The sequence below is a fragment of the Protopterus annectens genome, chromosome 4.part0 (assembly GCF_019279795.1).
Source record: "Protopterus annectens isolate FY-2018-M chromosome 4.part0, PAN1.0, whole genome shotgun sequence".
Taxonomy (NCBI): Eukaryota; Metazoa; Chordata; order Ceratodontiformes; family Protopteridae; genus Protopterus; species Protopterus annectens.
In genome coordinates, this window is record NC_056733.1 from 309,519,654 (window position 1) to 309,533,768 (window position 14,115).

The 14,115-nt window shown below is 39.2% G+C and overlaps 1 protein-coding gene across 3 annotated transcripts in view; it reads left to right on the plus strand.

Annotated features, from left to right (window-relative positions):
• TTC28 (tetratricopeptide repeat domain 28) overlaps window positions 1-14,115 on the plus strand; it is a 1,879,863-nt gene that overhangs the window by 1,027,534 nt on the left and 838,214 nt on the right. For all 3 annotated transcript variants that reach the window (XM_044068299.1, XM_044068301.1, XM_044068300.1), the window contains exon 5: window positions 9,939-10,446. In XM_044068299.1, the coding sequence (XP_043924234.1) occupies window positions 9,939-10,446 (508 nt within the window). The remainder of the gene's footprint in view (window positions 1-9,938; window positions 10,447-14,115) is intronic.

A 14,115-nucleotide genomic window follows, 5' to 3' on the forward strand; every position in this document is an offset into this window, starting at 1 on the left:
TATGAATAATCTTTTACCTGTTTCACATTGGTTTTATATTTCCAGCCCCAAAATAACCCATATATCTAAGAGAGGATATTTCATTCGTAATCTGTCCATCAGTTTACATTTTCCAGAAAGTAGTATTTTCAAGATTTCAAGTCATTTCTTGTAGCTGCTTTTATGTATTTGGTGCTTTTGCTTGCATTTTAAACTTTTTGTGCAGAAAGATCAGTAACAGTTTTATATTATGTACATTCACGGAATGCCATCGTTTTTACTTATCTCAAAATTATAAGACCATAGGAGGTATAGTCCACATAATGTGGGATTTGAAACTTCCCAAAGCTGTATAGTGACACTTTTTTGTGAACTGAAACAATGCTGAGCTTTATTATCTCATTTTAGGACATTTTCTATAGAATAAAGCAAAAGTGTTGGTGGAATGCAGATCAGTTTTCCATTGAAAATGGGAATAACGTTTGGAAGTCATAGGTATATTACAAATGTTCTCAAGATAAGCTCTTAGGGTTACCACCTGTCCCTGTTTGCATAGGGCAGTCTCTACTTGGACAGTTGTGCCACATATAAAAACTTGAAAAATAACAAATGTCCTTATAGTTTAGTACAAAAAATGTTTCTTACTTTTTTGTGTATATTTGAATAAAAGGTATTTGTATATGAAACACCTTAATATTATAGAAGCAACAGAAACAGAAAATATTCTATAAATTTGAGATTTTATTTTTGCAAAATAGTGAAACCCAATCTTTTACACTTGTTGCAGGCATGATTAGTCCTGACAATTTCACTTTTTCATAAAAAAGTCTTAAAAAAAGTCTTATGTTGGGAATCTGGAAAGGTAGCAACCCTATCACCTCTGTGGCACAAACAAGTCCTGACTCTAGCACAGATGACCTGGACAGATCAATGGCCAGGAGAACATCTTATACAGGTTTATCCATCCTGAGGAAATTGAACTGGTCCAGCCCACAGCACTGCTGGCTTGTATTGGAGAGAGGTATGTGGCTAGTACAGTATGGCCTGGGGACATGCACTTACTTGGCTTTGCTAACCTGTCCACACATGGGAGTTTTCATTACATGAACTTGTAGAATCATGCATGTTCACTGAGGAGGCTATCATGGGGCCCATGCATCTGCGAGTTTGCATGTTGGCTGTCAGTGTATGGGGCCAGATATGATAACAAATAAATACTGTCATGGTTGTCTAGATGATGGCAGTTCCTGCTGATGGGGATGAATGAATGCTATATGAGGCAGAGACACAACTGACAATAACGAGGACTTGGGATGACCTCAAGAAAACAAAAAGTTAGCTTTGGCTTTGATAAGGCACAATGTGAATGGGGTTAAAATGAATGAGGATTCAAGGTCTGGCTAGTATAGTCTAGAGACAGGTGCAGAGAAAGGACACAGAAGGTAATGCAGGGGAGTATAATCCAAAACATAGATGTGAGGTAGCTTTGAGTAAAAATTCAATCAACTGGCCAGGAAAAAGATCTGGAGTGAGCAATGTTCCATCGGTGACCCACCAGTATGAAACAGAGGACATTAGGCAAGAACAGCAAAACAAACAGATGCAAGGAGGTTATCTGGCCACTATACATGGCAGTGGTGTAAACAGTTGGAATATGGTATAGAATTCTGGAGACAGTACAGAGAAATGGCCACAAAGTTAATATTAATAAAAAAATTACAAGTAAAGGCTTTTTTATAGTTGAGCTGAAGGGAATGAAGTGTGAAGAAAGGTGTGAGATAACCTGAGCTATATTCTTTAGTGACAATAACAGAAAGAAGGGACATAACTTAAACACATAAGGCTACTCAGAAAACAAAGAACATAAAAGAGACAGAACTGCAGTGCAGGAAATGACATAGCTTGCAAGTAAAATAGGACACCTTTTTTCCCCCTAGATATGGTGAAATAGTTTTTCACCGAGAGGGTTGTGTACAGGTGGCATCAGCTCCTAGAGTGGGTCGTAAAAAGTGGGGTACTGTGACATTCACAAATGCTTGATATACAGCATACAAAAACCCAATGAGTGGGAAGAGTTGGATGGAAATTGCTGGGTACTAGTTACATTAACTTGTTAAACATCCTGGACCATTAGGCAATGTCTTTTTTTAGGTAGTGTATATGTATGTGCCCAACTATCCTTCTTCCACGTTTGACACAGATTGAGGTTAAAGGTAAGAGACTGGGGTGGTAAAGCATATTGTTATTTTAAAAAGTAAGAAAAGGACAGAAAATAATTGCTTCCTGAATGTTAGCTTATCTGTGCTTTTACAGCTGCATACAGCAAAACTCTGCAAACATGTTACTGTTGCAAAGGACTCTTTTTAGTGTGCATGTTTTGTAACAGGAGAACACAATATGAAGTAACTTTCCTAAGGAGATACTGAAACAAGTGAGGCTGTGGAACCAGCACTACAGAGATGCTAAAATTGTGCTCAGACCCCAGGTTTAGAGATAAATAACATGTGATAACACTTGTATATGTGTATGTGTGTGTGTGTGTGTCATCCTGCTAAAAAGCCTATTAAGACAACAAAGCTCTTTTGAATTCTGTTTTATAGGCTTGTTAATTAAAATCTGCTTAGAAAGTGTATTCTTGCCTATTAGGGATTATTAAATCCATTTATCTTATATCTTCCTGACAAGGCTATTAGAAAATACCAGTTAAAGAGACAGCAGCAGTAAAAGTGCTGCTTTTTTATTTATTTACCTGGTTACTCTTGTCAGTAAAGAGGGTGTGTTGGTCACAGTTTTCTGTTTTCAGGTGTGATTAAACTCACGTTAGGCAAGAATGACACTTCTTGAATGTTTGTTTTAACACAATACCTGTCAAACGTCCAGAATTTCTCAGAATAAACAGATTTTTGCCTCATATTTTGGTCAGTCCCTTATAAATTTTGTAGCTTTTTCCCCCTAAATAATTGAGGATTACAGTCACCGAATGACAGAGATTTACATTTTCAGACTTCATATCCTTCAGAAAATACATGCAAATGCAAAGGCTGTTATTTTAGCAACTTTTTTTAGTTTATAAGAATAGCATTTAAAATCTGTTCCCGATTTTGGACCTTTGTCTCACCATTACTTTTGGCTTTGTCCAGAATTCTGTATCAAAGAAGTTCAGAGGTATACAGCTGTAGTGGATACCAAAGAACTTTATTTATTTATTGACATTTTTCTTTTTACCAGGAAAGTCTGACTGGGCACAGGTGCCCCTTTTCAGCAGAGGCCTGAGGAGAAAAGCTGCAAGATTTCATTTTTTAATGCAATCGTTATTTACAATAACAAATTTTATAATTTAGTTTCAGTGAATACATAGAGCAGCATAAGAGTCAGTGTAATAAAATTTGTATTGATATTTACAAATATTAAATATATAAGCCTTGTATTAAGACTTCACAGATAGAAGAGTGGTGTATTAAATGGGTAGGAGTAATTTAAGAAATACAAGAGAGTGAGGTGTTAGAAGAAATAAGCAAGTTTTGAGTGTTAACAGAAAAGAAGAGATGGAATAGTAATTTGGCAGTACTTTAAGTGCTAAGAATCAAATGGCATAGAATATGCAGGTCATGATTACTTAAAAAATGATTTTTTCCAATGTAATGATATGAATTGCAGCATTTGATGAGTGAAATATCACAATGCATTTTTTATTTGTCTATAATTATGTATCTGGCTGTTTTTTTTAAAAAAAAGCTTTGTAAACATTTTATTAAACCACAGCCCAAATAAATTTAGTATTTAATGTTGTGATGTTACCTTGGGGAAATGGGTTTCATCCATAGACTTTAAAGGGGCACATTTGAGTAGCCATTAAAGTCTATGGACACAACACATTTTCCTTCACCGATGCCACTAAGGTTAACATTTTTTGCTTTTCCCCACTGATGTAAGTGTATGGAAACTGCACCTTTCATAATTGTTTCCCTTATTAAAACACATCAAGAAAAACTTCTCAAGTGGGTAAAGGTGCTCTTCGGCTGTTTTTGCACCACATGCTATGATGGAAACAAAAACATTGTAAAATCATTTCAGTATATTATATTATATTATATTATATTACTCTAATGTACTGAATATGAAGATATCATTCAGAGTATTTTCTGCCTGACAGAAAATATACTGACACATCAGAAATGTTTTCTTGTTTGTGAAATAACTTTATTTACATTTTAAAGTGCAATTAAAAGGTTTGTCTTTATTCTAGAGTTCCATTTGTTTTCCCAGTAAAAATTACAAGGCATATGCTGCAACAAAGCCCTTAAGTAGGATATTTAGATGCTTTCCTTCAAACTCAGCTCTGTCAGGGACACACGTGGACAAACAGAGAATTTAGATCATTTTGTCTTACTGATGGTGACCTACTCACCATAAGAAATTATACTAAATTTCTCAAATGTCAACATTCATAGCAATGGCTCAAAGAAAATCCTCAAGAAAGTACTAATCTCCCAATTGTAATTTGCAGGCATTTTCAGTAGATACACACCAAGAATTTTATTTTGTGCTTTTCATGCTGTGTATTGAATTTGTACTGTCCATGTTTTGTCTATTGTTACTCTCTAGTCTGTTTTTATATGCTGAGTCTGAAAATGATACACCTACATTAGTGTTCTACTGCAGTTAACAAATGGTAAATAAGTTAACTATGTGATCTCAAAGCATATTCAAGTAATTCAAATCATAAGCTTTACTGTCAGATTGCATTTCTTGAATCCATTTCTCCAGTATATAAAGTAGAGGGTCAATTATCCAAATTTCGATTATCTGTAGTGCCAATTATCCGAACACAGCCTTTCAAAGATTTTGGGTAGGAAAAATCATAAAGTCTGAATGCATAAAGATTATACATATTCAACTGTGCATGTTTCTTGAGCTTCAAGCCCACTTGTGATTGAAAAATATTCTTTATTGTCCACTGGAATTGCTGACTGGTTGAAAAGCATATTCCCTGCATGCAGAAAAAACAAGATTTTAGAAGTTTTTTTATCCGGTTCAGTTACGTTTGATTATCGGAACAGTTTCATTATCCGAATACCCAATTAGTTCGGATAATCGACTCTCTACTGTACGTAATACAGAGGATTATGATCAGGTTTCTCATCATAACCTGCTTACTATGAATTCAAGACATGGTTGCCAAGAAATTCACCTCAAGAGCAAAGGTTGAGAGGTGAGTCTGCCATCCATGCTGAGTTCACATAATTAAAAGTTATGATAGGAGACCCGATCATAATTCTTTGTAGTGCATGGAGCTTTAGCAGCTCCATGTACTACTACTACTGACAGGAAAAAAAAAAGTATTTCCCAGCTTTCAAAGCTGCAAAGCAATTAGTCATGTCAGAAAGACAGTTGTAACATAGTCCCCTATGTTTGCACTCACCTTGCCATTACTCTCAAATGTCCAGATTTTTGCCTCATATGTTTGGTCTGTTCCTCATAAAATCTTGTTTTCGGACAATTCACTAAGGATTAAAGTCACTAAGTGATGACATTCATACAAGTTTCAGACTTTTTATCCTTTAGAAAATGCAGATGAACACATACCATGTTACCTACTTTCTAAGCTTATGAGAAGCAGTAGGCAAGGACAAGTTACCGGTATGGACAGCACACAGAAACAAATCTGTTTTTTATTCTGCTGCTGTCGTTTTTCAGTCAGTGTTAGAAGATTTGACTGCTTAGCATGAGAGCCACAACAAGTTAAACAGAAGATGCTTAACATTTGTTAAGGTCAGGTCTCACACTGTAGTAGCACTTACCTGATTTGTCTTTTTCAGAATATCGGAGCATAATCACACTATTCCATGCACTACAACTTTTTATGATTAGAGACCCATGCATAGTCCTGTGCATTGGACATGTTGTGACACACCTGAGGTGAGCTTTACACTTCCCATTATATCAGATATAAGAAGAGTGATTGATACTCAGTAACTCTTGAAAAGAGATAACCTATGAAAGTAAATGGATAGAAATAATGGAACAAAAGATTTGTTTCTTATTGTATTTTCATTCCTGGCCCTGGAAATATCTGTTAAAAAAGACCTTGCTAAATTCCCTTTTTTTAAAGATAAAGAGGGCTTGTCAGTATTAAAGTTTTAGTGCCGTGTTTGTGACAACATGCATTATTTGGTTGAGAGGGAGTGCTTCTCTGGGGACTCAGCAGTCTCTTACTTGGAGCATAATAATGTACCTCAAATACATAAGTTCATAGGTAGGTACTAGGCTATTGACCCTAGGGCCTATAAAAGCCTAGCCAAAAATGTACCCTGGCTTTCGCCACCCAAGAAAATTATTTTCCTGTGCCCCTGTCAAGCAGAACCACAGAAGTGATCCCCGGGGTGAATTTCCTATTACCCATCCAGTCATCAAGATTTTTCTTGAAGAGTTCTAATGAGGAGCTCTGTTTGACATAGATAGGTAGTCTGTTCCAGAGTATGGGAAGTCTCTGGGACAGGAATCTATCCCTCCAGCACGTTCTGTTTATTGTGGTGACAAGGTTTAGTTCCCTAGAGCGTGTAGCTTGGAGGGATTGGGATTTCTTTAAGTGGAGCATGTCCAACAGCTCTGGGTTTGACATAGCTTTGTATGTTAGGCAGAGATCACCTCTGAGTAGGCGATATGTGACGGAGTAAAGCTGGAGTTTTTTGAGACGGTCTGCGTAAGGCATCTGTTTGAGGCCAGTAATCCTCTTTGTGAGGTATTTTTGCAGCCTTTCCAGTTGTTGTAGATGTCTTGTGAGGTACATACCAAAAGGGGCGTTGTACTCTATAATGGGTCTAATGAGTGATGAGTAAAGGGGAACAATTATCTCTTTTTTTCTGGATGAGAAACCTTTTGTGATGAGGTATGCCACGTAGAAGGATTTCCTGACCACTTTGGCGATGTGATTATCAAAGGAGAGTCTACTGTCCACCTGTGTCCCAAGGTCTCTTATTACACTTTCACTGTTAAGTAGACTACCACCTATGTGGTAATTCATGGGTACAGAATTTTTACCAAAGGGGATGACAGTGCATTTTTTGGCATTGAGCTTGAGACCATGTCTTTAACACCAGTCATCTGTCTCAGTGAGGCCCTTTTGTAGGATGTCCACATTGTTAGGAGTTTCGATTATGGCTCCTAGTTTGCAGTCATCTGCGAATTTAGTTAGACAAAGACCTTCTGTGTTAGCCTGTACTTCAGAGAAGTAGATACCAAACAGGAGAGGACCCAGGACTGAACCCTGTGGTACTCCACTTGTCACTGGTCTGAAGTCTGATTTGAAGTCTGCTACTTTCACAGTGTGGGTTCTTTCAGTAAGCCAGTTGGCAACCCATCTTGTGACATAGGGATTTATACCTAGTTTAGTGAGTTTATCTATAATTCCAGAGTGGGGGATGGTGTTGAATGCCTTGGTGAGATCTAGATAGGCTGTGTGAACCACCTTACCCTCATCTATGGCTTTGGTGACTACTTCAAAGAAGTCTGTCAGGTTTAGGAGACATGATCTGCCTTTTACAAACCCAAACTGTGTGGGATCCAGGGTTTGGAGATCTCCAATGTCTTTGTTTATGAGTTCCATGATGATACGTTCCATGGCCTTGCAGACGAGGCTCGCCAAGCTAATGGGGCGGTAGTTCCCGGGGTCTGTTGTGCCCCCCCCTTTGTGGAGTGGGATAACTGTCTTGGTGCGCCATTCAATGGGCACAAAGCCTGAGGTGAGGCTATGATTGAACATGGTACTTAGGTGGGGTGCCAGTTCATTCTGTAGTTCATGTAGAAGGCAGCCTGGGATGTTGTCAGGTCCCATGGATGCTGTGTTCTTGGCTTTGGAGAGTGAAGTTTTTACCTGTGCAGCCGTGATTACAGGAACTTTGCATTCTTCCGGTATAAAGATGGGCCCTTTAGGGGATGAGAGGGGGGTAAAGTTAGCACTGAACCTATCAGCCAGGATGTTGGCAATATCAGTTGGTTCTGTATATTTAGTGTCATTGTGCTGTAACTCAGAGCAGATCTGAGTGTTGCCATTGAGATTTTTGACATAGCTATAGAATGCTTTGTGGTTGTCTTTAGAATCCGTGGCAATTTTGTTTTCATAACTAGCTTTGGAGGATTTTATGAGGGATCTCAGCTTCTTACTGAAGCTGACCAGGGAGTTCCTCCAATTGTGGGATTTTACTCTTTTTTGCAACAGTTTCTTTCTTCTGTTGTAGAGTTTGTTTATGGCAGAAGACCACCAGACTGGCTTCCTTTTTTGGAGGATAGCATCTTGGTTCTTTTAGGGATAGCATGATCCATGCATTCGTGTAAGTGCTTATAAAGTGCATTTGTGTAAGATTCAGCAGTCGTACCTCTATTGTCCATCTGCATGGGTGTCATGAAGTTTGCCACTTTTGTCTTAAGAAGCGTGAAGTTGGCTTTGGAGAAATTTTTTACGGTTGTTTTCCTAATGGGGGGTGGGATGTGGATGTCTAGGGTGATTAGCTTGTGGTCGGATCTGACCAACGAGGAGCTGACCTCTGGTGTGGAACACCGGTCACCCATGTTGGTGATGAGCAGGTCTAGGATATTGCTGCCTCTGGTGGGGGTGTGGATAAGTTGATCCAAAGCGTTGGAATTGATGATTTCCAGAAAACGTTGAGCAAAAGAGTTGGCACATGAGTAGTTTTCCCAGTTAATGGTAGGGTAGTTGAAATTACCCATTATTAGAGTGTTGGGTTGTACCTTAATATTTTCCAGTGTATCAAGAAAAGAGGAGTGGGAATCCTGGGGCATGGTAGGGGGTCTGTAGCAAGCTACAATCTGGATTGTTGTTTTGCCCAGAGTTAGCTGAACTTGGATAATCTCAGATGCATTATGCTGAGCAACTAGCTTGGAGGTGTGGATATCCTTAATGAATATGGACACGCCTCCACCTTTAGTGTTTCAGTCTGGGTTTGGTGGCCGAAAGGTGTGGTATGAATTATAGCCTGGTAATGCAGGGGTGCTCTCTGGAGCTTTGAACCAGGTCTCTACAGTGGGGGGAAAGGTTGCTGCAATCTTTGATACCATTATTTAGATTAGTGGAGTTAATAATTGTAATTTTGCTTATAAAAGACAACTAGTAACTCACTATTAACTCTTTCCACTTCAGAGGATGAAGCGTCTTTGGAGACCAATTGTAGAATTCCTGAATGTAAATTTAGGATTCAGCACTTTCAGTTATGTCATGATAATGATTTCTTTGTTTACAATAAAAGACAGAGGATTTCACCCCTCAACCCCTCCCAGAAGAAACCTTTTAGGAAGCTAAAATGTGCACGTCAGACTTTTGCATCCCTTTTCCCATTGCTTCCACTGCTGACAGAAGCACAGAAAAAGTAGGGATTTATAGCTGCAGGAGATTTTTCATCTGCAAAGCCCATGTGCTGCATACTGCAGAAAATGGAGTGCAAAATGTGAAGGACTAACTCAGAGAAATTAATGTGGGCCTTATACTTTTGACTCTCTATTTGAAACTGTAGTGAGGGGAAAACAGGTGTGACCTCTACCTTTTGATCTTTTCAATTCTAACATGTCCTAGAAATTCTTCAGCATGTTTTGTCTCATAAATACATTTAACTTTGGACATAATATGGGTATTTATTGATATTTTCGATCACTTTGTGTCCCCAAAAATACTCCACCCCAAACAAAAATTTCTTCACTTGGATAAAAATTTGCACACTGCTTTGCAAACTGTTAAATACATACATTATTCAACTTTATACAGAGACCAGAGCATTATATCACGAATATCAGAAAGGATTGTTTACTTCACCGAACCTAGGTTTTTGGAGGGCTAGGCTTTTTTTTGAATGCTTGTACCTTAATCTTATTTGGCATATTTAGTTAACTTAGATGCTAAATTATAATGTTGTGCTAATGCAGTGTTTCTTTTCAATTTTTATTCACAGGCAGCTTCGTCAGCTTTGAGCAGCTTGGGTCATGTGTACACCGCCATTGGAGATTATCCTAATGCCCTAGCAAGTCACAAACAATGCGTCCTTTTAGCGAAACAATCCAAAGATGAACTGTCTGAGGCCAGAGAGCTGGGCAACATGGGAGCTGTTTATATTGCCATGGGAGATTTTGCAAATGCAGTTCAGTGTCATGAGCAACATCTTAAGATTGCAAAGGAGTTAGGAAACAAAAGAGAGGAGGCACGGGCTTACAGCAACTTAGGCAGTGCGTATCATTACAGAAGGAACTTTGACAAGGCAATGTCTTACCACAACCATGTTCTGGAACTTGCTAAAGAACTGGAGGATAAGCCAATTGAAATGCGTGCCTATGCAGGTCTAGGCCACGCAGCACGCTGCATGCAAGACCTAGAAAGGGCCAAACAGTATCATGAACAGCAATTAGAAATTGCAGAGTCTCTCAAGGACAGGGCTGCAGAGGGTAGAGCATCTTCAAACTTAGGTAAGAAATAATGTTCCACAATTTGAATACTATGTTCTTTTCAAGTGCAGCAGTCTGAGCTTCCTAACCTTAAGAAAAAAATAGACTTGTATACTGTGTTTGGTGACATATTGCAAATCACATGAAGATGGTTCACAATAAATATGCTGGTACATTAACATCATACTTTTAACTATTTATTTATTTCTTATGTTGCTTGTAGCACTGTAGTCCTGTGCACTTTCTTTAAGTTGCCTTCATTTCTAAACCCACATCTGCTGCTTGAGTGTAAGACTCTCTTGCATTTTTATTCATATGGTCTGTGGCCAGCATTGTGAAAAGTTTATTTGTAGCAATTAATGAAATAATAACTATCATGTTATGTCTGACAGACTCGCATGAGAACTCACATTGGGATACTGAGCCATGATACAACAGCTACAAAATTAAAAAAATGGATTCCTGTTCAAGAACTGTATTCACTAAATATGTACAATGTTGCAGTTATGCTCAGATTTTCACAAGTGCTGATTCCTTAGTCCTATCCCATTCAGTTATAGTCATAACTATCGTATAGATTCATAGGTAGGTACTAGGCTATTGGCTCTGGGGCCTATATAAGCCTAGCCAAAAATGTACCCTGGCTTTCGCCACCCAGGAAAATTATTTTCCTGTGCCCCTGTCGAGCAGAGCCACAGAAGTGATCTCTGGGGTGAATTTCCTATCTCCCATCCAATCATCAAGATTTTTCTTGAAGAGTGCTAATGAGGAGCTCTGTTTGACATAGATAGGTAGTCTGTTCCAGACTATGGGAAGTCTCTGGGACAGGAATCTATCCCTCCAGCATGTTCTGTTTATTGTGGTGATAAGGTTTAGGTCCCTAGAGCGTGTAGCTTAGAGGGATTGGGATTTCTTTAAGGGGAGCATGTCCAACAGCTCTGGCTTTGACATAGCTTTGTATGTTAGGCAGAGATCGCCTCTGAGTAGGCGATATGCAACTGAGTAAAGCTGGAGTTTTTTGAGACGGTCTGCGTAGGGCATCTGTTTGAGGCCAGTAATCCTCTTTGTGAGGTATTTCTGTGACCTTTCCAGTTGTTGTAGATGTCTTGTGAGGTACATACCAAAATGAGCGTTGTACTCTATAATGGGTCTAATGAGTGATGAGTAGAGTGGAGCAATGACCTCTTTTTTTTTCTGGATGAGAAACCTTTTATGATGAGGTGAGCCACATAGAATGATTTCCTGACCACTGTGGCGATGTGATTATCAAAGGAGAGACTACTGTCCACCTGTGTCCTAAGGTCTCATCACATTTTTGGCATTAAGTAGACTACCAGCTATGTAGTAGTTCATGGGTACAGAGTTTTTACCAAAGGGGATGACAATACACTTTTTGGCATTGAGCTTCAGGCATTGGCTTTGACACCAGGCATCTGTCTCACAGAGGCCTTTTTGTAGTATGTCCACATCATTAGGAGTTTTGAATATGGCTCCTAGTTTGCAGTCATCTGCAAACTTTGTTAGCCAAAGACCTTCTGTGTTAGCCTGTACTTCAGAGAAGTAGATACCAAACAGGAGAGGACCCAGGACTGAACCCTATGGTACTCCACTTGTCACTGGTCTGAAGTTGGATTTGGAGTCTGCTACTTTCACAGTGTGGGTTCTGTCCATGAGCCAGTTGGCAACCCATCTTGAGACATAGGGATTTATACCTAGTTTAGTGAGCTTATCTATAATTCCAGAGTGGGGGATGGTGTCAAAAACCTTGGCGAGATCTAGATAAGCTGTGTGAACCACCTAACCCTCATCTATGGCTTTGGTGACTGCTTTAAAGAAGTCAATCAGGTTTAGGAGACATAATCTGCCTTTTACAAATCCGAACTGGGTAGGGTCTAGAGTGTGGAGATTACCAATGTCTTTGTTTATGAGTTCCATGATGATACTTTCCATGGCCTTGCAGACCAGGCTCGTCAGGCTAATGGGGTGGTAGTTCCCGGGGTCTGTCATGGCTCCCCCTTTGTGGAGTGGGATAACCGTTGCGGTGTGCCATTCAGTGGGCACAAAGCATGAGATGAGGCTATGACTAAACATGGTACTTAGGTAGGGTGCCAGTTCATTCTGTAGTTCGTGTAGAACGCAGCCTGGGATATTGTCAGGTCCCATGGATGCTGTGTTCTTGGCTTTGGAGAGAGTGTTTTTTACCTCTGCAGCCATGATTACAGGAACTTTGCATACTTCCGGTATAGAGATGGGCCCTCTAGGGGGTCAGAGGGGGGTAAAGTTAGCACTGAACCTATCTGCCGGGATGTTGGCAATATCAGTTGGTTCTGTATATTTAGTGCCATTGTGCTGTAACTCAGAGCAGATCTGAATGTTGCCATTTAGATTCTTGACATAGCTATAGAATGCTTTGTGGTTGTCTTTAGAGTCAGTGGCAATTTTGTTTTCGTAACTAGCTTTGGAGTATTTTATGAGGGATCTCAGCTTCTTACTGAGGTTGACCAGGGCGTTCCTCCAGTCATGGGATTTTACTCTCTTTTGCAACAGTTTCTTTCTTCTGTTGTAGAGTTTGTTTATGGCAGAGGACCACCAGATCGGCTTCCTTTTCTTGGAGGATAGCATCTTGGTTCTATTAGGGATAGCATGATCCATGCACTCGTGTAAGTGCTTATAAAGTGCATTTGTGTAGGATTCAGCAGTCATAACTCTATTGTCTGTCTGCATGGGTGTCATGAAGTTTGCCACTTCTGTCTTAAGAAGTGTGAAGTTGGCTTTGGAGAAGTTTGTTACGGTGGTTTCCCTAATTGGGGGTGGGGGCAGGATGTGGATGTCTTATCACCAAAGTAAGAAACCATCTGTCATTTAAACTATTTCAGATTTCTGCAGACTGTTAACAGCTATTGGTAAATAGTTCCATAATATATGTACCCTTATTGTGAAGAAATTTATTTTCCTGACACTGTCATGTTTGCCTATTGCCATAAGCCAAGCATTATTTCTTGTACATGTGGCATGCCAAGGCAACTAAACACCCATCGCTGCACAGAAAGGTGATATGGGCACAATTATACATCCAGGTTAGGTCAGTTCTCATTAATCTGTAGTGAAATCACTACAGTGTAAGTAATTTTAGCCGTCCTATGTAAGATAAGTTTCTACACTGTAGAATTTGCTGGAACCTCTCAAGTTTATTTATATTGCTCATACCACAGCTCCAAGGGCCAGAACTGTAGACTATGACTGATCTAACCGTACCTGTATGCAGTGACATAAGTACAGCTCTATGGCTGGAAGACAAAGACATCAAATGTTTTTGTTTAGTTCATAATACTTCCTAAGAACATAATTAGCATGAGTACTGGCATGTAAACTGTTTACAAACACCTCAAGTCCTTATACTCTGTACAGCTCTGAACAGCAATAATAATAATTGCACAATTTCACATTTATTACAATAATAAAGTACTAAATGCTCATTATTCCAGGTATACAGGTATATTCCAGGTACTAAATGCTCACTATTTCAGCTATACAGGTATATTTCAAGTACTAAATTCTCACTGTTACAGGTATATTTCAGGCTCTAAATGCTCAGTGTTACAGGTATACATGTATATTCCAGGTACTAAATGCTCACTATTCCAGGTATACAGGTATACTCCAGGAACTAAATGCTCACTATTCCAGGTA